This window comes from Montipora foliosa, chromosome 11 (genome assembly GCF_036669935.1).
Source record: "Montipora foliosa isolate CH-2021 chromosome 11, ASM3666993v2, whole genome shotgun sequence".
Taxonomy (NCBI): domain Eukaryota; kingdom Metazoa; phylum Cnidaria; class Anthozoa; order Scleractinia; family Acroporidae; genus Montipora; species Montipora foliosa.
The window spans coordinates 35,443,213-35,462,678 of NC_090879.1; the positions used below are offsets into that span (position 1 = coordinate 35,443,213).

At 40.8% G+C, this 19,466-nt stretch overlaps 1 protein-coding gene, 1 long non-coding RNA gene and 26 other non-coding genes across 28 annotated transcripts in view; 1 reads left to right on the forward strand and 27 right to left on the reverse strand.

Annotated features, from left to right (window-relative positions):
• Positions 1-395: 395 nt before the first annotated feature.
• Trnak-uuu (transfer RNA lysine (anticodon UUU)) lies at positions 396-468 on the reverse strand. Its single transcript has one exon. It is a non-coding gene; the product is annotated as a tRNA-Lys (tRNA).
• Positions 469-615: 147 nt separating this feature from the next.
• On the reverse strand, positions 616-688 carry Trnak-uuu (transfer RNA lysine (anticodon UUU)). The gene has a single exon. It is a non-coding gene; the product is annotated as a tRNA-Lys (tRNA).
• A 147-nt stretch (positions 689-835) lies between these two features.
• Trnak-uuu (transfer RNA lysine (anticodon UUU)) lies at positions 836-908 on the reverse strand. Its single transcript has one exon. It is a non-coding gene; the product is annotated as a tRNA-Lys (tRNA).
• Positions 909-1,823: 915 nt separating this feature from the next.
• Positions 1,824-1,896, reverse strand: Trnak-cuu (transfer RNA lysine (anticodon CUU)). The gene has a single exon. It is a non-coding gene; the product is annotated as a tRNA-Lys (tRNA).
• Positions 1,897-2,043: 147 nt separating this feature from the next.
• Trnak-uuu (transfer RNA lysine (anticodon UUU)) lies at positions 2,044-2,116 on the reverse strand. Its single transcript has one exon. It is a non-coding gene; the product is annotated as a tRNA-Lys (tRNA).
• Positions 2,117-2,263: 147 nt separating this feature from the next.
• On the reverse strand, positions 2,264-2,336 carry Trnak-uuu (transfer RNA lysine (anticodon UUU)). Its single transcript has one exon. It is a non-coding gene; the product is annotated as a tRNA-Lys (tRNA).
• Positions 2,337-2,483: 147 nt separating this feature from the next.
• Trnak-uuu (transfer RNA lysine (anticodon UUU)) lies at positions 2,484-2,556 on the reverse strand. Its single transcript has one exon. It is a non-coding gene; the product is annotated as a tRNA-Lys (tRNA).
• A 147-nt stretch (positions 2,557-2,703) lies between these two features.
• On the reverse strand, positions 2,704-2,776 carry Trnak-uuu (transfer RNA lysine (anticodon UUU)). Its single transcript has one exon. It is a non-coding gene; the product is annotated as a tRNA-Lys (tRNA).
• Positions 2,777-3,691: 915 nt separating this feature from the next.
• On the reverse strand, positions 3,692-3,764 carry Trnak-uuu (transfer RNA lysine (anticodon UUU)). Its single transcript has one exon. It is a non-coding gene; the product is annotated as a tRNA-Lys (tRNA).
• A 147-nt stretch (positions 3,765-3,911) lies between these two features.
• On the reverse strand, positions 3,912-3,984 carry Trnak-uuu (transfer RNA lysine (anticodon UUU)). The gene has a single exon. It is a non-coding gene; the product is annotated as a tRNA-Lys (tRNA).
• A 147-nt stretch (positions 3,985-4,131) lies between these two features.
• Trnak-uuu (transfer RNA lysine (anticodon UUU)) lies at positions 4,132-4,204 on the reverse strand. Its single transcript has one exon. It is a non-coding gene; the product is annotated as a tRNA-Lys (tRNA).
• A 147-nt stretch (positions 4,205-4,351) lies between these two features.
• Positions 4,352-4,424, reverse strand: Trnak-uuu (transfer RNA lysine (anticodon UUU)). Its single transcript has one exon. It is a non-coding gene; the product is annotated as a tRNA-Lys (tRNA).
• Positions 4,425-4,571: 147 nt separating this feature from the next.
• Trnak-uuu (transfer RNA lysine (anticodon UUU)) lies at positions 4,572-4,644 on the reverse strand. Its single transcript has one exon. It is a non-coding gene; the product is annotated as a tRNA-Lys (tRNA).
• Positions 4,645-5,626: 982 nt separating this feature from the next.
• On the reverse strand, positions 5,627-5,699 carry Trnak-uuu (transfer RNA lysine (anticodon UUU)). The gene has a single exon. It is a non-coding gene; the product is annotated as a tRNA-Lys (tRNA).
• A 214-nt stretch (positions 5,700-5,913) lies between these two features.
• On the reverse strand, positions 5,914-5,986 carry Trnak-uuu (transfer RNA lysine (anticodon UUU)). The gene has a single exon. It is a non-coding gene; the product is annotated as a tRNA-Lys (tRNA).
• Positions 5,987-7,015: 1,029 nt separating this feature from the next.
• LOC137976960 (integrase/recombinase xerD homolog) lies at positions 7,016-7,999 on the forward strand. The gene has a single exon (XM_068824274.1). It carries the CDS (start codon positions 7,016-7,018, stop codon positions 7,997-7,999), a length of 984 nt encoding a protein of 327 aa, XP_068680375.1.
• A 329-nt stretch (positions 8,000-8,328) lies between these two features.
• Trnak-uuu (transfer RNA lysine (anticodon UUU)) lies at positions 8,329-8,401 on the reverse strand. Its single transcript has one exon. It is a non-coding gene; the product is annotated as a tRNA-Lys (tRNA).
• A 145-nt stretch (positions 8,402-8,546) lies between these two features.
• Trnak-uuu (transfer RNA lysine (anticodon UUU)) lies at positions 8,547-8,619 on the reverse strand. The gene has a single exon. It is a non-coding gene; the product is annotated as a tRNA-Lys (tRNA).
• Positions 8,620-8,766: 147 nt separating this feature from the next.
• On the reverse strand, positions 8,767-8,839 carry Trnak-uuu (transfer RNA lysine (anticodon UUU)). Its single transcript has one exon. It is a non-coding gene; the product is annotated as a tRNA-Lys (tRNA).
• A 147-nt stretch (positions 8,840-8,986) lies between these two features.
• Trnak-uuu (transfer RNA lysine (anticodon UUU)) lies at positions 8,987-9,059 on the reverse strand. Its single transcript has one exon. It is a non-coding gene; the product is annotated as a tRNA-Lys (tRNA).
• A 147-nt stretch (positions 9,060-9,206) lies between these two features.
• Positions 9,207-9,279, reverse strand: Trnak-uuu (transfer RNA lysine (anticodon UUU)). The gene has a single exon. It is a non-coding gene; the product is annotated as a tRNA-Lys (tRNA).
• Positions 9,280-9,426: 147 nt separating this feature from the next.
• On the reverse strand, positions 9,427-9,499 carry Trnak-uuu (transfer RNA lysine (anticodon UUU)). Its single transcript has one exon. It is a non-coding gene; the product is annotated as a tRNA-Lys (tRNA).
• A 147-nt stretch (positions 9,500-9,646) lies between these two features.
• Positions 9,647-9,719, reverse strand: Trnak-uuu (transfer RNA lysine (anticodon UUU)). Its single transcript has one exon. It is a non-coding gene; the product is annotated as a tRNA-Lys (tRNA).
• A 147-nt stretch (positions 9,720-9,866) lies between these two features.
• Positions 9,867-9,939, reverse strand: Trnak-uuu (transfer RNA lysine (anticodon UUU)). The gene has a single exon. It is a non-coding gene; the product is annotated as a tRNA-Lys (tRNA).
• Positions 9,940-10,086: 147 nt separating this feature from the next.
• Trnak-uuu (transfer RNA lysine (anticodon UUU)) lies at positions 10,087-10,159 on the reverse strand. The gene has a single exon. It is a non-coding gene; the product is annotated as a tRNA-Lys (tRNA).
• A 915-nt stretch (positions 10,160-11,074) lies between these two features.
• Positions 11,075-11,147, reverse strand: Trnak-uuu (transfer RNA lysine (anticodon UUU)). The gene has a single exon. It is a non-coding gene; the product is annotated as a tRNA-Lys (tRNA).
• Positions 11,148-11,361: 214 nt separating this feature from the next.
• Positions 11,362-11,434, reverse strand: Trnak-uuu (transfer RNA lysine (anticodon UUU)). The gene has a single exon. It is a non-coding gene; the product is annotated as a tRNA-Lys (tRNA).
• Positions 11,435-15,278: 3,844 nt separating this feature from the next.
• Positions 15,279-19,466, reverse strand: part of LOC137975679 (uncharacterized) — a 6,581-nt gene continuing 2,393 nt past the window's right edge. Inside the window, exons 2-5 of the long non-coding RNA XR_011117611.1 lie at positions 16,680-16,794; positions 16,406-16,551; positions 15,985-16,056; positions 15,279-15,912 (exon numbers count right to left, since the gene is read on the reverse strand). This is a non-coding gene — a long non-coding RNA (uncharacterized lncRNA). The remainder of the gene's footprint in view (positions 15,913-15,984; positions 16,057-16,405; positions 16,552-16,679; positions 16,795-19,466) is intronic.

Below are 19,466 nucleotides of genomic sequence, written 5' to 3' on the forward strand. Positions count from 1 at the left end.
TTACTCGAGCAAAAAGGCAAAGACGAGAAAAAGAGAAAAACTGGAACCAGCGACGAAAAAGAGGAACAGAAGCAAAGATAAACCACAAAAGAAGCCAATAGAAGGAGAAAAACCGGCTTACCCTAGGTTATTATGACAGAATGTCAAGCATCAGTCCCCAGGAGGGTCACCGGTAAAACAAAAAAAGATACGTACCACAAATCTGGGAAAGAGGAAGCTCCTCAAAAAGGCTTCTTGGAACTGAGGCAGTAAGAACGGCGAAGGAAGAACCAAAGCAGCAGATATTTTCTATCACTTGTGGTAGGTTTCCCCATTGACAACTCGTAGCCCCTCAAAAAGGCTTCTTGGAAACCAGCATTAAAATTAAACAAAGATTGCCGATGATTTTAGTAATTCGCCCGATATGGGACTTGAACCCATGACCCTCAGATTAAAAGTCTGATGCTCTACCGAATGAGCTAACTGGGCTCATATCCACTTCCCAGGAGCCAGACACAGGATCGTACCGCTTTAGCAGTGTTTTAGCTATTTTAATAGCTGTTAGTTAGAAACGGACATTTTTTCCCCGTAACCAGCATTAAAACTAAACAAAGATTGCCGATGATTTTAGTAATTCGCCCGATATGGGACTTGAACCCATGACCCTCAGATTAAAAGTCTGATGCTCTACCGACTGAGCTAACCGGGCTCATATCCACTTCCCAGGAGCCAGACACAGGATCGTACCGCTTTAGCTGTGTTTTAGCTATTTTAATAGCTGTTAGTTAGAAATGGACATTTTTTCCCCGTAACCAGCATTAAAACTAAACAAAGATTGCCGATGATTTTAGTAATTCGCCCGATATGGGACTTGAACCCATGACCCTCAGATTAAAAGTCTGATGCTCTACCGACTGAGCTAACCGGGCTCATATCCACTTCCCAGGAGCCAGACACAGGATCGTACCGCTTTAGCTGTGTTTTAGCTATTTTAATAGCTGTTAGTTAGAAATGGACATTTTTTCCCCGTAACCAGCATTAAAACTAAACAAAGATTGCCGATGATTTTAGTAATTTGCCCGATATGGGACTTGAACCCATGACCCTCATGACAATCAATGCGTTGTATGCTTATTTCAATGTGATTTGTGCGATGCAAATTATGTCGGGTATACTGCCCGACACTTACATCAACGCATAAGTGAACACCGTCATTCAGCTATTGGGAAACACCTTGAAACACAGCATGGCAACAACAGAACAAAGACTGATTACCTTTTCAAAGTTCTGAGGAAATGCAACAGCAAGTTTGATTGTTTAGTGTACGAGACGTTGTACATAAAGGACATCAAGCCTTCTCCTAATACACAAGCTGACTCCATTCGCGCCAAACTGTTCACGTGACACTACCGTACATTTATTTATTTATTATTATTTTTACCTTTTTGTGTTTCTTACCTTGGGGATTATACCCATAGGACCCGCGAATATTTAATATATTTTTTTCAAATATTATATATTCATTTTACACCTCGCACTCTTTTACTTTTTAACTTGATAATGGCGTAACGTCGCGCCGAAACGTCGTTCACTTTTATAATGTGTTTTAAATTTCTTTTAGCGTTTAACTTTTTAATCAATTCATTTTCAAAATCTCTCCTGTTACGTTTTGAATTTTGTCCAGCTTAATATATTATTTCCTTTGCTTCAGTAGACCATTTTGACGACACAATGACGAAACACATGAAACAATCGAGTCAAAATAGCTGTTAGTTAAAAATGAAAATTTCTTCTGCGTAACCAGCATTAAAACTAAACAAAGATTGCCAATGATTTTATTAATTCGCCCGATATGGGACTTGAACCCATGACCCTCAGATTAAGAGTCTGATGCTCTACCGACTGAGCTAACCGGGCTCATATCCACTTCCCAGGAGCCAGACACAGGATCGTACCGCTTTAGCTGTGTTTTAGCTATTTTAATAGCTGTTAGTTAGAAATGGACATTTTTTCCCCGTAACCAGCATTAAAACTAAACAAAGATTGCCGATGATTTTAGTAATTCGCCCGATATGGGACTTGAACCCATGACCCTCAGATTAAAAGTCTGATGCTCTACTGACTGAGCTAACCAGGCTCATATCCACTTCCCAGGAGCCAGACACAGGATCGTACCGCTTTAGCTGTGTTTTAGCTATTTTAATAGCTGTTAGTTAGAAATGGACATTTTTTCCCCGTAACCAGCACTAAAACTAAAGAAAGATTGCCGATGATTTGAGTAATTCGCCCGATATGGGACTTGAACCAGTGACCCTCAGATTAAAGGTCTGATGCTCTACCGACTGAGCTAACCGGGCTCATATCCACTTCCCAGGAGCCAGACACAGGATCGTACAGCTTTAGCTGTGTTTTAGCTATTTTAATAGCTGTTAGTTACAAATGGACATTTTTTCCCCGTAACCAGCAGTAAAACTAAACAAAGATTGCCGATGATTTTAGTAATTCGCCCGATATGGGACTTGAACCCATGACCCTCAGATTAAAAGTCTGATGCTCTACCGACTGAGCTAACCGGGCTCATATCCACTTCCCTGGAGCCAGACACAGGATCGTACCGCTTTAGCTGTGTTTTAGCTATTTTAATAGCTGTTAGTTAGAAATGGACATTTTTTCCCCGTAACCAGAATTAAAACTAAACAAAGATTGCCGATGATTTTAGTAATTCGCCCGATATGGGACTTGAACCCATGACCCTCAGATTAAAAGCCTGATGCTCTACCGACTGAGCTAACCGGGCTCATATCCACTTCCCTGGAGCCAGACACAGGATCGTACCGCTTTAGCTGTGTTTTAGCTATTTTAATAGCTGTTAGTTAGAAATGGACATTTTTTCCCCGTCACCAGAATTAAAACTAAACAAAGATTGCCGATGATTTTAGTAATTCGCCCGATATGGGACTTGAACCCAGGACCCTCATGACACTCAATGCGTTGTATGCTTATTTCAATGTGATTTGTGCGATGCAAATTATGTCGGGTATACTGCCCGACACTTACATCAACGCATAAGTGAACACCGTCATTCAGCTATTGGGAAACACCTTGAAACACAGCATGGCAACAACAGAACAAAGACTGATTACCTTTTCAAAGTTCTGTGGAAATGCAACAGCAAGTTTGATTGTTTAATGTACGAGACGTTGTACATAAAGGACATCAAGCCTTCTCCTAACACGCAAGCTGACTCCATTCGCGCCAAACTGTTCACGTGACACTACCGTACATTTATTTATTTATTATTATTTTTACCTTTTTGTGTTTCTTACCTTGGGGATTATACCCATAGGACCCGCGAATATTTAATATATTTTTTTCAAATATTATATATTCATTTTACACCTCGCACTCTTTTACTTTTTAACTTGATAATGGCGTAACGTCGCGCCGAAACGTCGTTCACTTTTATAATGTGTTTTAAATTTCTTTTAGCGTTTAACTTTTTAATCAATTCATTTTCAAAATCTCTCCTGTTACGTTTTGAATTTTGTCCAGCTTAATATATTATTTCCTTTGCTTCAGTAGACCATTTTGACGACACAATGACGAAACACATGAAACAATCGAGTCAAAATAGCTGTTAGTTAAAAATAAAAATTTCTTCTGCGTAACCAGCATTAAAACTAAACAAAGATTGCCAATGATTTTATTAATTCGCCCGATATGGGACTTGAACCCATGACCCTCAGATTAAAAGTCTGATGCTCTACCGACTGAGCTAAGCGGGCTCATATCCACTTCCCAGGAGCCAGACACAGGATCGTACCGCTTTAGCTGTGTTTTAGCTATTTTAATAGCTGTTAGTTAGAAATGGACATTTTTTCCCCGTAACCAGCATTAAAACTAAACAAAGATTGCCGATGATTTTAGTAATTCGCCAGATATGGGACTTGAACCAATGACCCTCAGATTAAAAGTCTGATGCTCTACCGACTGAGCTAAGCGGGCTCATATCCACTTCCCAGGAGCCAGACACAGGATCGTACCGCTTTAGCTGTGTTTTAGCTATTTTAATAGCTGTTAGTTAGAAATGGACATTTTTTCCCCGTAACCAGCATTAAAACTAAACAAAGATTGCCGATGATTTTTGTAATTCGCCCGATATGGGACTTGAACCCATGACCCTCAGATTAAAAGTCTGATGCTCTACCGACTGAGCTAAGCGGGCTCATATCCACTTCCCAGGAGCCAGACACAGGATCGTACCGCTTTAGCTGTGTTTTAGCTATTTTAATAGCTGTTAGTTAGAAATGGACATTTTTTCCCCGTAACCAGCATTAAAACTAAACAAAGATTGCCGATGATTTTAGTAATTCGCCCGATATGGGACTTGAACCCATGACCCTCAGATTAAAAGTCTGATGCTCTACCGACTGAGCTAACCGGGCTCATATCCACTTCCCAGGAGCCAGACACAGGATCGTACCGCTTTAGCTGTGTTTTAGCTATTTTAATAGCTGTTAGTTAGAAATGGACATTTTTTCCCCGTAACCAGCATTAAAACTAAACAAAGATTGCCGATGATTTTTGTAATTCGCCGAATACGGAACTTGAACCCATGACCCTCAGATTAAAAGTCTGATGCTCTACCGACTGAGCTAACCGGGCTCATATTTACGTCCCGGGCGAGACACAGGTTCCTACCGTTTTAGCTGTGTTTTGAACTTTGTCCATCCAAATATATTATTTCCTTTACTTCAGTAGACCACTTTTACCACAACGAAGAAAACTATGAAAGAAAAGAGTAAAAATTAGAAATGGAAAATTCTCCTTGGTAACCAGCATTAAAACTAAACAAAGATTGCCGATGATTTTAGTAATTCGCCCGATATGGGACTTGAACCCATGACCCTCATGACAATCAATGCGTTGTATGCTTATTTCAATGTGATTTGTGCGATGCAAATTATGTCGGGTATACTGCCCGACACTTACATCAACGCATAAGTGAACACCGTCATTCAGCTATTGGGAAACACCTTGAAACACAGCATGGCAACAACAGAACAAAGACTGATTACCTTTTCAAAGTTCTGAGGAAATGCAACAGCAAGTTTGATTGTTTAGTGTACGAGACGTTGTACATAAAGGACATCAAGCCTTCTCCTAATACACAAGCTGACTCCATTCGCGCCAAACTGTTCACGTGACACTACCGTACATTTATTTATTTATTATTATTTTTACCTTTTTGTGTTTCTTACCTTGGGGATTATACCCATAGGACCCGCGAATATTTAATATATTTTTTTCAAATATTATATATTCATTTTACACCTCGCACTCTTTTACTTTTTAACTTGATAATGGCGTAACGTCGCGCCGAAACGTCGTTCACTTTTATAATGTGTTTTAAATTTCTTTTAGCGTTTAACTTTTTAATCAATTCATTTTCAAAATCTCTCCTGTTACGTTTTGAATTTTGTCCAGCTTAATATATTATTTCCTTTGCTTCAGTAGACCATTTTGACGACACAATGACGAAAAACATGAAACAATCGAGTCAAAATAGCTGTTAGTTAAAAATGGAAATTTCTTCTGCGTAACCAGCATTAAAACTAAACAAAGATTGCCAATGATTTTATTAATTCGCCAGATATGGGACTTGAACCCATGACCCTCAGATTAAAAGTCTGATGCTCTACCGACTGATTTAACCGGGCTCATATTTATGTCCCGGGCGAGACACAGGTTCGTACCGTTTTCGCTGTGTTTTGAATTTTGTCCATCCTAATATATTATTTCCTTTACTTCAGTAGACCACTTTAACCACAACGAAGAAAATTATGAAAGAAAAGAGTAAAAATTAGAAATGGAAAATTCTCCTTGGTAACCAGCATTAAAACTAAACAAAGATTGCCGATGATTTTAGTAATTCGCCCGATATGGGACTTGAACCCATGACCCTCAGATTAAAAGTCTGTTGCTCTACCGACTGAGCTAACCGGGGTCATATCCACTTCCCAGGAGCCAGACACAGGATCGTACCGCTTTAGCTATGTTTTAGCTATTTTAATAGCTGTTAGTTAGAAATGGACATTTTTCCGCGGTTTGAAAATTAGCGGAAAAATATTCTCTCGTCGGTATTAACCATAAGGGACTCTCGGGAGAGTATATTAGGAGTGTTTGTATGCTAATTCATCCTCTTGGTGTTCTCTGGAGGCGACTCGCTTTTATTTTTATTTTTCAGTTTTATTTTATTTTATTTTATTTGTTTGTTTTTCCCTTCGTTTTTTTGTTAAATTTATACATATCTATATTTATATCTGCATTCTCTTGTTTTTCAGATTCAGTTCTTGATTATGCCTTGTTCTTTTGTTTTGAAGGCATAATAAGTTACTTAATATCGGGGCCTTTTTTGCGCCCGTCTATATTGGGACCATCTGTGCCCAGAACTCGGGTGTGATTTACACTAAGTGGGACCCTCTGTGTCCAAGTTATTCGGGGGTGATTTTTCCACCCGAGTGGGACCATCTGTGCCCAAGATATTTAGGGGTGATTTTTCACCCAAGTGAGTCCATCTGCGCCGGAGATATTTAAGGGTGATTTTTTCCACCTAAGTCAGACCATGCTCGAGATACTTAGGGATGATTTTTTCACCCAAGTGGGACCATCTGTGCCCCAGATATTTAAGGATGGGCTTTTCCGTCCAAGTGGGACCATATGTACCTGGGGCCATCTTTGCCCTGGGATTCTTATAGGGGTGTTTGTTATCACCCGTGTGCCATGGGTCATATGTGCCCGAGATTTTAATGGGGGTGGAACCAGCTGTGCCCGAAACGTAAGATTTTGCCTGGAAGCAACTATTTTTGTGGAGAGGTGATTTTGCCAGTTTCCTCCTTGAACTAGTTGTTGTTGCCCTCGTTTCTCATTGCTGTTCGCTTGCCTTTGTTTCTATATTTTTATTCGATTTGTCTTTTTTTGCTTGCTTGTCGCTTCTTTTCTCTTTTTCCTTTTTACAGATGTGTTCCAGTCAGAGATGTGGTGCGAATTCTCTGCCGCATTCCCTAATCATCTGCAGCCATTGGTTAGCCGCGTTCAGGAAACAGTGCTTGCTTCGAAAGCGGAAGGCACCATTCGTACTTATTTGGCTGGTTTTAAGCGCTGGAAGCTTTGGGCTTCGTCTAACTGCTTTTGCCACGTGCCTGCCAATTCGTTTCATGTTGCGGCCTACTTACAATGCCTGATTTCTGAAGCCAACTCTCCTTCTCCTGTACTTAATGCTGTTTACAGTATCGACTGGGCTCAACGCTTGGCTGGTCTGCCGAAGGTCTCCGACCATCCTATTGTTTCTTCCATGGTTAGTGCGTCCCAAAGAATTCTGGGAAAACCGAAGGCAAAGAAAGAGCCCATCACCAGCGAAATGTTGAAAGCGCTTGTAACTTCCAAGATTTCAGATAAGTCCCCCTCTTTGTCCGACTTGAGGACAGTAGCCTTATGTCTCTTAGGTTATGCTGGCTTTTTTCGTTTCAGTGAGTTATGCTCTATAAGAGCTTGTGACATTAAATTTTTTCCTACTTATGTGTCTATATTTTTAGAATCGTCCAAGACAGACCAATTTCGTGACGGAGCGTGGGTTGCAATCGCGCGGTCGAATCAAGACACGTGCCCCGTTAAGGCGTTGGAGCAATACATTGCGGCCGCAAAAATTGATCTTGGTGAGGATTTGCCGTTGTTTAGAGCTTTATCGTCCTCTAGATCCACCTCCAAGGTCCGGCGCCAAGGCTTGAGCTACAGCAGAGCCCGGGAGATCGTTAAGGACGCTTTTAAGGACATAACAGACGTTTCCTGTATAAGTCTTCACAGTCTCAGGGCCGGAGGAGCCACCGCGGCCGCCAATGCGGGCATTAATGATAGACTTTTTAAAAGACATGGTCGTTGGTTGAGTGAGAATGCCAACAATGGCTACGTTAAAGACAATTTTCAATCCTTACTATCCGTCTCGAAATCTTTAGGAATTTGATAAGACCGAGCCCAGCAGGTCGGACAGCACCATCCATGGGGCTGGGGTTATTTCCTCTCTGTTACCGCAACGAGCGCGGTGAGGTTTTTTCAACCTGTGGATGCTCCTTGGTACTGTCCTAGTGTAGTTTTTTGTCGAATCACCTTGTAATTAATAAACTGTGCGGCCTCCAGTGAGCACATGATAGCAATTTTCGTGTTTATCTTTTTTGGTTCTTTTATTTTTTGCGCACGGGCGCAATATGACCAGGGAATTTAGACGAGAGTAGACATTTTTTCCCCGTAACCAGCATTAAAACTAAACAAAGATTGCCGATGATTTTAGTAATTCGCCCGATATGGGACTTGAACCCATGACCCTCAGATTAAAAGTCTGATGCTCTACCGACTGAGCTAACCGGGCTCTTACACTTCCCAGGAGCCAGACACAGGATCGTACCGCTTTAGCTGTGTTTTAGCTATTTTAATAGCTGTTATTTAGAAATGGACATTTTTTCCCCGTAACAAGCATTAAAACTAAACAAAGATTGCCGATGATTTTAGTAATTCGCCCGATATGGGACTTGAACCCATGACCCTCAGATTAAAAGTCTGATGCTCTACCGACTGAGCTAACCCGGCTCATATCCACTTCCCAGGAGCCAGACACAGGATCGTACCGCTTTAGCTCTGTTTTAGCTATTTTAATAGCTGTTAGTTACAAATGGACATTTTTTCCCCGTAACCAGCATTAAAACTAAACAAAGATTGCCGATGATTTTAGTAATTCGCCCGATAAGGGACTTGAACCAATGACCCTCAGATTAAAAGTCTGATGTTCTACCGACTGAGCTAACCGGGCTCATATCCGCTTCCCAGGAGCCAGACACAGGATCGTACCGCTTTAGCTGTGTTTTATCTATTTTAATAGCTGTTAGTTAGAAATGGACATTTTTTCCCCGTAACTAGCATTAAAACTAAACAAAGATTGCCGATGATTTTTTTAATTCGCCCGATATGGGACTTGAACCCATGACCCTCAGATTAAAAGTCTGATGCTCTACCGACTGAGCTAACTGGGCTCATATCCATTTCCCAGGAGCCAGACACAGGATCGTACCGCTTTAGCAGTGTTTTAGCTATTTTAATAGCTGTTAGTTAGAAATGGACATTTTTTCCCCGTAACCAGCAGTAAAACTAAACAAAGATTGCCGATGATTTTAGTAATTCGCCCGATATGGGACTTGAACCCATGACCCTCAGATTAAAAGTCTGATGCTCTACCGACTGAGCTAACCGGGCTCATATCCACTTCCCAGGAGCCAGACACAGGATCGTACCGCTTTAGCTGTGTTTTAGCTATTTTAATAGCTGTTAGTTAGAAATGGACATTTTTTCCCCGTAACCAGCATTAAAACTAAACAAAGATTGCCGATGATTTTAGTAATTCGCCCGATATGGGACTTGAACCCATGACCCTAAGATTAAAAGTCTGATGCTCTACCGACTGAGCTAACCGGGCTCATATCCACTTCCCAGGAGCCAGACACAGGATCGTACCGCTTTAGCTGTGTTTTAGCTATTTTAATAGCTGTTAGTTAGAAATGGACATTTTTTCCCCGTAACCAGCATTAAAAATAAACAAACATTGCCGATGATTTTAGTAATTCGCCCGATATGGGACTTGAACCCATGACCCTCAGATTAAAAGTCTGATGCTCTACCGACTGAGCTAACCGGGCTCATATCCACTTCCCAGGAGCCAGACACAGGATCGTACCGCTTTAGCTGTGTTTTAGCTATTTTAATAGCTGTTAGTTAGAAATGGACATTTTTTCCCCGTAACTAGCATTAAAACTAAACAAAGATTGCCGATGATTTTAGTAATTCGCCCGATATGGGACTTGAACCCATGACCCTCAGATTAAAAGTCTGATGCTCTACCAACTGAGCTAACTGGGCTCATATCCACTTCCCAGGGGCCAGACACAGGATCGTACCGCTTTAGCAGTGTTTTAGCTATTTCAATAGCTGTTAGTTAGAAATGCACATTTTTTCCCCGTAACCAGCATTAAAACTAAACAAAGATTGCCGATGATTTTAGTAATTCGCCCGATATGGGACTTGAACCCATGACCCTCAGATTAAAAGTCTGATGCTCTACCGACTGAGCTAACCGGGCTCATATCCACTTCCCAGGAGCCAGACACAGGATCGTACAGCTTTAGCTGTGTTTTAGCTATTTTAATAGCTGTTAGTTAGAAATGGACATTTTTTCCCCGTCACCAGAATTAAAACTAAACAAAGATTGCCGATGATTTTAGTAATTCGCCCGATATGGGACTTGAACCCAGGACCCTCATGACACTCAATGCGTTGTATGCTTATTTCAATGTGATTTGTGCGATGCAAATTATGTCGGGTATACTGCCCGACACTTACATCAACGCATAAGTGAACACCGTCATTCAGCTATTGGGAAACACCTTGAAACACAGCATGGCAACAACAGAACAAAGACTGATTACCTTTTCAAAGTTCTGAGGAAATGCAACAGCAAGTTTGATTGTTTAGTGTACGAGACGTTGTACATAAAGGACATCAAGCCTTCTCCTAACACGCAAGCTGACTCCATTCGCGCCAAACTGTTCACGTGACACTACCGTACATTTATTTATTTATTATTATTTTTACCTTTTTGTGTTTCTTACCTTGGGGATTATACCCATAGGACCCGCGAATATTTAATATATTTTTTTCAAATATTATATATTCATTTTACACCTCGCACTCTTTTACTTTTTAACTTGATAATGGCGTAACGTCGCGCCGAAACGTCGTTCACTTTTATAATGTGTTTTAAAATTCTTTTAGCGTTTAACTTTTTAATCAATTCATTTTCAAAATCTCTCCTGTTACGTTTTGAATTTTGTCCAGCTTAATATATTATTTCCTTTGCTTCAGTAGACCATTTTGACGACACAATGACGAAACACATGAAACAATCGAGTCAAAATAGCTGTTAGTTAAAAATGGAAATTTCTCCTGCGTAACCAGCATTAAAACTAAACAAAGATTGCCAATGATTTTATTAATTCGCCCGATATGGGACTTGAACCCATGACCCTCAGATTAAAAGTCTGATGCTCTACCGACTGAGCTAACCGGGCTCATATTTACGTCCCGGCCGAGACACAGGTTCGTACCGTTTTCGCTGTGTTTTGAATTTTGTCCATCCTAATATATTATTTCCTTTACTTCAGTAGACCACTTTTACCACAACGAAGAAAATTATGAAAGAAAAGAGTAAAAATTAGAAATGGAAAATTCTCCTTGGTAACCAGCATTAAAATTAAACAAAGATTGACGATGATTTTACTAATTCGCCCGATATGGGACTTGAGCCCATAACCCTCAGATTAAAAGTCTGATGCTCTACCGACTGAGCTAACCGGGCTCATATCCACTTCCAGGGAGAGAGACAGGCTCATACCGTTTTAGCTGTGTTTAAATGTTGTCCAGCTTAATATATTATTTCCTTTTCTTCAGTAGACCATTTTTACCACAACGAAGAAAAACATGAAAAAAAAGAGTAAAAATAGCTGTTAGCTAGAAATGGAAATTTCTTCTGCGTAACCAGTATTAAAATTAAACAACAATTGCCAATTTTTTTTACACTATTGTGTAGTGAAGGAAGAAGCCTGGGGTGAAGCGGTAGACGACAAAACTTTAGCTGTGTGACCGGGTTTTACAATCAGCTTTATGTCATTATAATGATCTACCATGGTAGTAGAGCGCCAACCTATGTGCTTGGCAATATCAGACTTAGAAACTCCCAACAGTTCCAAGGTAATAGAAAATCCGGCGCGAAGGCTGTGGGGAGTTTCGCCGCCGTCTAAGCTAGCCTATGATTTCAATACTGTTTGAAACGATTATAAACCGAAGAACCAATGAAAGGTTTATCAGAAATGTGACCAGCTTTGTTGGTAGCGCGGAATAAATAGCCTTGAGAAATGTCTACACTAATTAAATGACAGATATTTAGATACAACATAAAATTACGCACTGGACAAATAACAGAATTACTAGAACTCCTTACAGAAAAAAGGTGTGTACAATTTCCCCTTAATGTCTTACCAAAAGTATGGTTGAAGAGTAACCCGGAGGAGTCGGGAAAAAGAAGCACTTCTTTAGACTTGGTTCTTCCTAAGTCCGACGAACGGATTCCAGAGAAAAAATCAATGCAAAAGAAACTAAGATCCCTGCTGAGGATATACAAAAGCGAAGGCGAAGTGCAAGGTTTTCTAAGTTTAGACAGGATGGAACGCGCTATAGCCAAAAATTTATTTGTAAAAAGGGGAACTGCCTTACGAGGCTGTACTCGAGCCTGGGCTGCTTCTCGTACACATTTCAAATAGGCTTTAATAGAGGGATGAGAGACGGGGTTTCCAATACCTAATCGGTCGTCCCATTCTCCTCCCAAACCCTCGTCTAGAAAAATGGACCTGAGCTTCCCAATTAGGTTGTCCACGGTTCCAGCAGCCAACCTGGTAGGACATGAACAGGAGACGCGCTGGCGTTTGCCCAGGCCTGGGCAATCCAATAGGTGAACAATGGTCTGCCCTGAGTTATCCTTCCACACTGGAAACTTCTTTATGTCGGATGGAGAAGCGGAAGGGAGAGCCTTCGGGACCGGAAGAGAAGAAAGAAAATTTACAAGTTCGTTGTGAAGAGACGACTTCTGACGTTCATAACTCTTGTTGGACTTTGCTTCAGCCAGATGTACCAAACGATCATAAATTGCTTGAAAGTCGATCTTTAACCGCTTAGAAGGATGTTGGGAAACTGAACAAAACTGGCGGAAACCCCACTTCTGGCAGAAGTTGAAATCGGCATCATTAAGGTAGCCGCAATCAAGTTAGGGAGCAGCTGGTTTCCAGATTCTAGGTCGCGGAATCTAAATAAAGGACAGACGGAAGCGAGTTGGTAATCCTGAAAGCATACAAACTCCAAGGTAAAGGACGTGTGGAAAAAAACGCCCTGCGGAGATGGAAATGACAGGATACCGAGTTCAGCTTTATGGCCCAGGACGACAAAATGAGAAGCCCTTGCGTGAATAAGAGGCCACCAATATGGAAGAGGAGATAGTTTTGGAACCACAATTGTGAACGAGAACGAAGCCTTGCCGAGAAAGCGGAGAAGAGGACCAACTAAGATGAAAGGTGGAAAAACATATGCGTTTTCTTGGCTGGCCACATTTTGAGCAAAAACATTAACCCCGCGGGAGCCCGGTGTTGGAAAAGGCGTAAAGTGAGGAAGCGGTGAACCAGAACAGCCAATTTGAGCGTTGGAGTCGAGGGCCATCAAATCGAAAGTGTGTGGGCCAAAGAGGTTTTCTAACTTCTTCCACGGCTCGGGGGCAAGCATGTAATCCTTATCAGACAAAACGCGAGAAAGAGCACCAGCCTGGTTGAGAGCAGAGGGCACGAATTGCAAACAGAGGGAAATATTCTTGGCGAGAAGAGTTTGGAACAATTCCTTGAGGGCATCGTTCAGCGGTTTACTTTTGCCTCCCTGTGTTTCCCAGGCCTGGATAAGCACTAGGCAGTCCACATGGGCGTCCACGCGACAATTTGAAAGAACCGACTTTCCAGCTTTTAAAGACGGTGTTGACGAGAGCGAGGGCTTCCTTTACTGCAATAGGTTTGTCTCTGACGTCTTCTCTCCAAAGATCTCGGGTCTCCAAAGGTGGCCCAGAGGGATTGTAAACTATGCCACCCCACACGTACTGGGATGCGTCGCTAGTTACATTTACTACTAAATGACGCTCATCCATCCAGGGGAGATGCTCGGACCAAGAATCTGAAAACCGCCAATGAGCTATCTCGGAACGAAGGTCCCCAACAACCTTGGTAGGCCGAGAGGAACGATTTGCCAGAGAAATAGCGCGGTAAACTTCTCTCGCGTACAACTGAGCAGCCGGGACAGCAAAAGAGAAGGACGTAACCTTGCCTGCGAATCGCTGAAGCGTCTTGATAGACACTGTTCGGCGCTGGAGAATGGAGTCACGAAGGGAAGCAAACTTGATTCTCTTATCTTGTGGCATAAGGAAAGCTTGAAGGATGGAATCAGACAGAAAACCTAGAAACCTGATTCTAGTCTGGGGAACAGGAACGGATTTGGAGAGGCCAATGAAGTATTCAAGGCGAACCAAAACTGAACACACAATAAAAGCAGCAGCCTCGGCAAGCTGAAAATTGGACCACCCGAGGGAATCTTGAAGATCTTGGCGTAAAGCTAGTCGGCCGACATGGCGGTCGTCAATATACTGGCTGCAGGGGACACCAAGAGAGCGGATATGACATGTTGCCGCCAAACCGACCGTATGATAGACGTAGGCGCTGGCCTTCCAACCAAAGGGCAAGGTCATATAACAAAAATACCAGCCTTTCCAGTGTAATCCCACAAAGGTGACAACTTGATGTGGTCATAGCCACTTTTATCATCGAAAGTAGTTTGGAAATGGGATTTAAACACAAAGCGGGGTAAGCCAGAAATGTAATCCAGCGAAAGCGGAAGATCTTTAATCCATAAGTTCAAAAAACGCTCATCCTCGGCTTAGTGGGCTCCACCGTGATGGGCAAAACCAGATGGGGTGGCTGAACAGAGCCAACTTTTCCCCAAACCAAGAGTGAGGCGTTTTTAACTCGGGCAAGGACAGTGGAACTAATGAACTCCTCGAAATCACGACACGATTTGCTGTTGGGAAAAAACGCCGCTGGAGGAGAAGCAGAATTATAAAATTTCCCCTGAAAGTCGCCTTTAAAGGGGACGACAAAATCGGAAATGACCCCGCGGACGATGTAGGAAAAAATCTCATCTTTTTGTGGGGTGTTCTGACAGAATAAAGTTCCAGTAAGGCTGGTGGCAACTCAGTTCCCCGGCCACAAAACTACCGGGATCTCGAAAAATAACATCTTGACGAGTGGCATGAGTGATTCCTTTGGAAACCATGTAGGGCGAGGGGTTCGGGCCTGCAACGCGAGGCTTTTCCCCTTTCCAACTGCACCACTGAACAAAATTAGAAGAGACTTCGTCCGGGCGAAAATCAAAACGAGGTTTTTTGCACGGGGGCAACGAAAAAAGCGCCAATCAGATGAAACCTGATATAGAAAAGGGGAAAAGCCAACCGCGAAGCAGCCCCGAAATACCCCGTCCAGGGACAGAGCAATTAAGGGTATAAGAAGACCCCTTCGATGGCATACCAGCGGTTAGCAAAAACAAGCGAAACAAACACAAAGTAATTGAGAAAGCAAACTTTAATGTGGCATAGACTTCCATTACAGGAGAACAAAGAGATACCTAAGGCAAACGATCAGAGGCACCGAAACTCCAATATATTGGAAGGAAACATCACTTTCCAACAGCTTTAGGGACTAACGGGCAATTCCTAGCAAAATGACCAACTCTTCTGCAATAGACCATATTCGTATTCTCGGTATTGGACTGGAACTAGCTTGCAATGGAGGCTAATGCGGGGAAATCTTTTCAAATGCAAATAATTTTTAATATATTCTCCCGCATTAGCCTCCATTGCAAGCTGCAATCACTGTGGTTGCTCTTTCGCTAAATTATGCGTCTTGCATCATCGTTATTCTTTTCAACGCCTGAAACAATATTCGCAAAGTGGTAGCATGTCCCTTGACTTTAGAATCATACGGAAATTACAAGGCTATTTAGTAACTGATTAGAGTAGAACAAACTATTTCAAGATTTTTTATTACTTTGACCACTGAAATGTTTTATATTGTTATTTTTCTCTACCATTTGTGGTATGTGATATGCAGCGGCATGCATGTAAACAGTGACTTGCTCTTTTCTGTAGCCTGTTCTTTTCTCTCCAAGCTTTGCAAAATTAGTGATCCACTCCTTTACCTGTAGATTTGAACAGAAATCATAAATTAGAAGTACAAAAAGTATCACTTCATTCCATGCATTGTTTTGTACCTGTACTCGAAATAGTTCTGTAGGGAATGGCTCTCATGAAGAAATGTATTTGAAGTAAAGCTCTGCAAAGTCCTGATGACAAAACATAAACACAAGGAAATATTCAGCTTAGTTAATAGTACAACAAATTGGCCCAACTTGTCATTAAATCTGAATGCTATAATTAATAGGGCTGAATTAAATGCTTAGACTGTAACGTTGTCTTACTTGAGCACTTTATGAACAGATAAATATCGTTTAGAATGTACGGTAACCTGTACCTTCCATAATTGTATGACCATGTGACATGTGCTCTTTTGAATACAGTTGAAACTGGCTAGTCTTTTGGGGAGTTCTCGTAGGAGCTTTCTTCTGTCATCTCTCATGAGAATTTTTATTAGCTTTTAAAATTAAATAATAGCTAATAATTAAATTATCTCACCTTTTAATCACCTCCCACCTTTTTGCCATCAATTTGAATAAACCCATCATCAATGACTTTATTTGCTTCCAAAAAGACATCTTTAAATGATTCCTCTAGAGTCTGGTGGGTTTCACTGCCATTTACCACAGCAACAGTGTGATTTTCTGAAAATATAGTGGTTCTAAATTAACGATGGGTTGATTAAATGAGGCAGGCTGTTTGGCCAGCTTGGGATAATAATATTATTATTTCATTAAGTCAGCAGTTACAAATTATCCTGCACTTAACTAACCTTTTGATGACAAAACATCATCAACCTTCTGCAGGATGGTAAAACTCATACGAGCCCCATTTCCACTCAATTTAATTTTTACTGTCTCTCCATCTTTTAATGTTCCTTCACTTATCTGCAATTAAATTGAACAATTTTTAATGCTAATAACTATTTTAATTTGCCTGTCTAGTAGCTTCTGATTGATTAAAAGGTCACATCCATCTGGGATGGTTATTACATTATTTCACTTATACATAACAAGCATGTCATAAATGCATATGACTCAAATTTAAAATGTTAAACTTTCGGTTTCATTATTTGGCTCAGTATTGTATTAATTTATTATGATCTCCACCCATAATAGTATCTTATGATCACTTTATACTCTGTTATGTATAATTACAAAATTAATAATTGTTGATTGGTTTGTTCCTCAAATCCACAGGGACCAATCAATTTCACCATTTATTATTGAGGAAGGAAATTGAGTATGAGTTTTCTCAACCTTTTCTTGTATTTGCTTTAGGGTGAAGTAAATGTTACAAACACAAGAACCCAATCTGAGTTAGTTTGTTACAATAGCTGAATGACATCAATAATTTACGACCTTCATTAGTTGAAGCCAATCCAGTAATGAGTACTTACCATGTCTCTTACTTTGTCAGTCAGCAACTCTTTAAAAGAATACTGAGCTCCAGGTGCCAAACCAGGCGTGGTAGAAATTTTAACCTGTTTATTTAGGTCAGATCGACGCTGTTTTATTAGTTATGATTTTACAGGAAAATCATCAACAGCCATTGAGAGTTCGTGGATAAATTCATCCCCAATTCCAAATTTATCCATTAAAAAGAGTATGGTCTCCACTGTGTTTTTCTCATCGGGGTGTAGTTTTTCATAGTTTGATTTTGGGGATGCCACACTACCATCTACCTGCTGTGCACAGGGAGAACATTTTTTTTCTAGCAAAGTCTATAGAAAAGCTGTTAGTGCTGTTCGGGTCTTTAAGTTTCAAAAGCTGCAAATCCACGTCAAATATTTCAACAAAATGCTGTGCCCTCTGTGCTCGAGTCTTTAATTGTTTTAATTTTCTGTTTTGAGCTTGTTTGGTTTTGAGGTCTGGGATTCCAGCTTCTCTGTGAATTCCCAAGTTTTCTTTCTCCAAACTGTCAATGTACTTATTTAACTGTTGATTCTCACTGGACAGTTCTCTTGTTCTTTCCTTTTCTTTAGCATAATCCTTTTCAATCTCTGAAAGCATTTCTTCAACCAGTTTCTCCTTTTCTTTTTCCAGATTTTCATATTTTCTTCTCCAGTTACAGATTTCTTCTTCTGCCTTTTCAAGTTTTGACTGAATGGAACGTAGGTCTGCTTCCCACTTCTCTACTGAGATCACCTCATTTTTCTTAACAGCCAGCCTACACATTTTTTCGTCATGCTCTTTTCTGTCTTTATGATTCCTTTTCTGTTTAAAGTCTGATTTGTGATTGAAGCAGCAGAACAACGATTTGAAAGTCGGCATTCAATTCGTTCACTCTCCCGACTGATCTTAAATGCACGGGAAAGAATAACTCCATTTAACATGTCAATATAAGTAATGCCTGGTGTTGCCATTTTCAATTTATGCCACTGTATTAGTGCAGTGCAAGCCAGAACACAACCTCATTACCTCCTTCACGTTGTTTTGACACATTTTAACTGACATTCTGGTGGATCGCAAATATGAATGAGGGGATCACGGAATGGGTAGAGATTAGACATTTTTTCCTTAACCGATTCGCGCGAATTTTAAATTTAAAGGGAAAAAATTTAAAATTACCTCCCTAAATAATCTGTGTTACCGAGCCTCCAGCCTCGTACTCACAATCCATAGTTACCAGTCTTTTATCTGTCGTCTGCCGATATTATCAAAATGGCGATCGTGCTTTAGTTTGCATAGCATTCAGTGCAAAGAAGAAGCAATCAAAATTGTTTCTTCTGCGCGATTCAAGTAAGATTTCTGTTCGTGGATGCGTTCATAGTTGCTGAAAGTATGACAAAAAGGCCGCAATGTTTCAGGATGCTCGAAGTCTTCTTCTTTTGCATGTGAAATGACATCTTTCAACTTCAAAAATTTGATTGAGATGGATCGATACGAGGAAAGGATTCCAGATTACTGGAGATGGGGAAACTTGCATTTACGAAGGTAGGTGGAATTTTGTGTGTCCTAAAGGGCATTGACTCGAAATAAAACACTTCTTGTAATACCGAGACAACTGCAAGAGTGTTTGATTTACAAAAACAAAGTAATTATGCATTGAAAGTACTTATGAGTATTTTTCGATCTGGCGTTGGGATGGTTGTGTTGCGTCCGGTGTGATGTGCGGCTTTTATAAAATGTTTTTCTCTGAATCCCATATAGTTCCTTCTATTCTTCAGCAAGTTTAAAATACCGTTAAATTTCTAGGTCTAACGCTCTATTGCGCACTCGCGGTTCGGAATTTCTAGCTATGCGTTGTCTTTTTCGACCACTGGCCTTGTCCTTTTTCTGGTTGTTCTGGGCTAGGTCTTCTTCAGTCGGCGTTATGGAAAAAGGAGAGCCTACTCACTACTTAAAATTGCATGAAATTGAAACTATCGAAAGAGCAAACGGATAAACACGTCCACCTCCGAAGAAGGTCGGTACCAGTCGACAGTGTTGCAATTTTTAAGTTGTTATAACGACTGGAGCTTATCAAGAAACTCTTCAAAAGTGTCTGATGAAATATTTCGGGACCTTTTTTAACCAACGGAAGACAAAGAGTACTGATACGTGAATCGTATTCCGAA